The sequence below is a fragment of the Myotis brandtii genome, unplaced genomic scaffold (genome assembly GCF_000412655.1).
Source record: "Myotis brandtii unplaced genomic scaffold, ASM41265v1 C41790503, whole genome shotgun sequence".
Taxonomy (NCBI): Eukaryota; Metazoa; Chordata; class Mammalia; order Chiroptera; family Vespertilionidae; genus Myotis; species Myotis brandtii.
The window spans coordinates 1-841 of NW_005309667.1; the positions used below are offsets into that span (position 1 = coordinate 1).

At 44.1% G+C, this 841-nt stretch overlaps 1 protein-coding gene across 1 annotated transcript; it reads left to right on the top strand.

Annotated features, from left to right (window-relative positions):
- Positions 1-204: 204 nt before the first annotated feature.
- LOC106725893 (olfactory receptor 18-like) lies at positions 205-834 on the top strand (the record flags this gene model as incomplete). Its single annotated transcript, XM_014538683.1, has 1 exon — positions 205-834. A coding segment is annotated over exon 1 (630 nt), but the record flags the coding sequence as incomplete, so codon positions are not given.
- Positions 835-841: the final 7 nt, after the last annotated feature.

Here is an 841-nt window from a genome sequence, read left to right on the forward strand (position 1 = left end):
AAGTGTGAAAACTATGAATTGCTTAAATTCAAAATATAGACACACTAATGTGCTTGTTTCCTTTATACCAGCTCTCATGTATTTTCTAAAAGGTGTTTCTGCTATGTGGAGCCACAGAATCTAACGGGTACATTGCAATTCATCCTCCTGGGCTTCTCAGATGATCCGGAACTGCAGCCTCTAACGTTCAGCCTGTTCCTGTCCATGTACCTGGTCACTATGCTGGGGAATCTGCTCATCATCCTGGCCATCGGCTCTGACTCCCGTCTGCACAGCCCCATGTACTTCTTCCTCTCCAACCTGTCCATGGCTGACATTGGCTTTTCTTCTACCACCGTCCCAAAGGTGATTTGGGACATTCAAACTCATAGCAGAGTCATCTCCTATGCTGGCTGCCTGACTCAGTTGTCTTCTTTAAATTTTTTTGGATGTTTGGACAGTGCACTCCTAACTGTGATGGCCTACGATCGGTTTGTTGCTATCTGTTATCCCCTGCACTACCTGGATATCATGAACCCCCATTTCTGTAGCCTGCTGCTTCTGGTGTCTTTTTTGATCAGCATTTTGGACTCCCAACTGCACTGTTTGATGATATCACAGCTTTCCTTTTGCACAAACATGGAAATTCCTCACTTCTTCTGTGACCCTCCTCAACTCCTCAAGCTTGCCTGTAATGATACCTCTACTAATAAAATATTAGTCTATTTTATTGGGGCCATCTTTGGTGGCATTCCAGTCTCAGGTATCTTGTTCTCTTACTATAAAATTGTTTCCTCCATTCTGAGAATCTCATCGTCAGGTGGAAAGTATAAAGCCTTCTCCACCTGTGGTTCTCACCTGT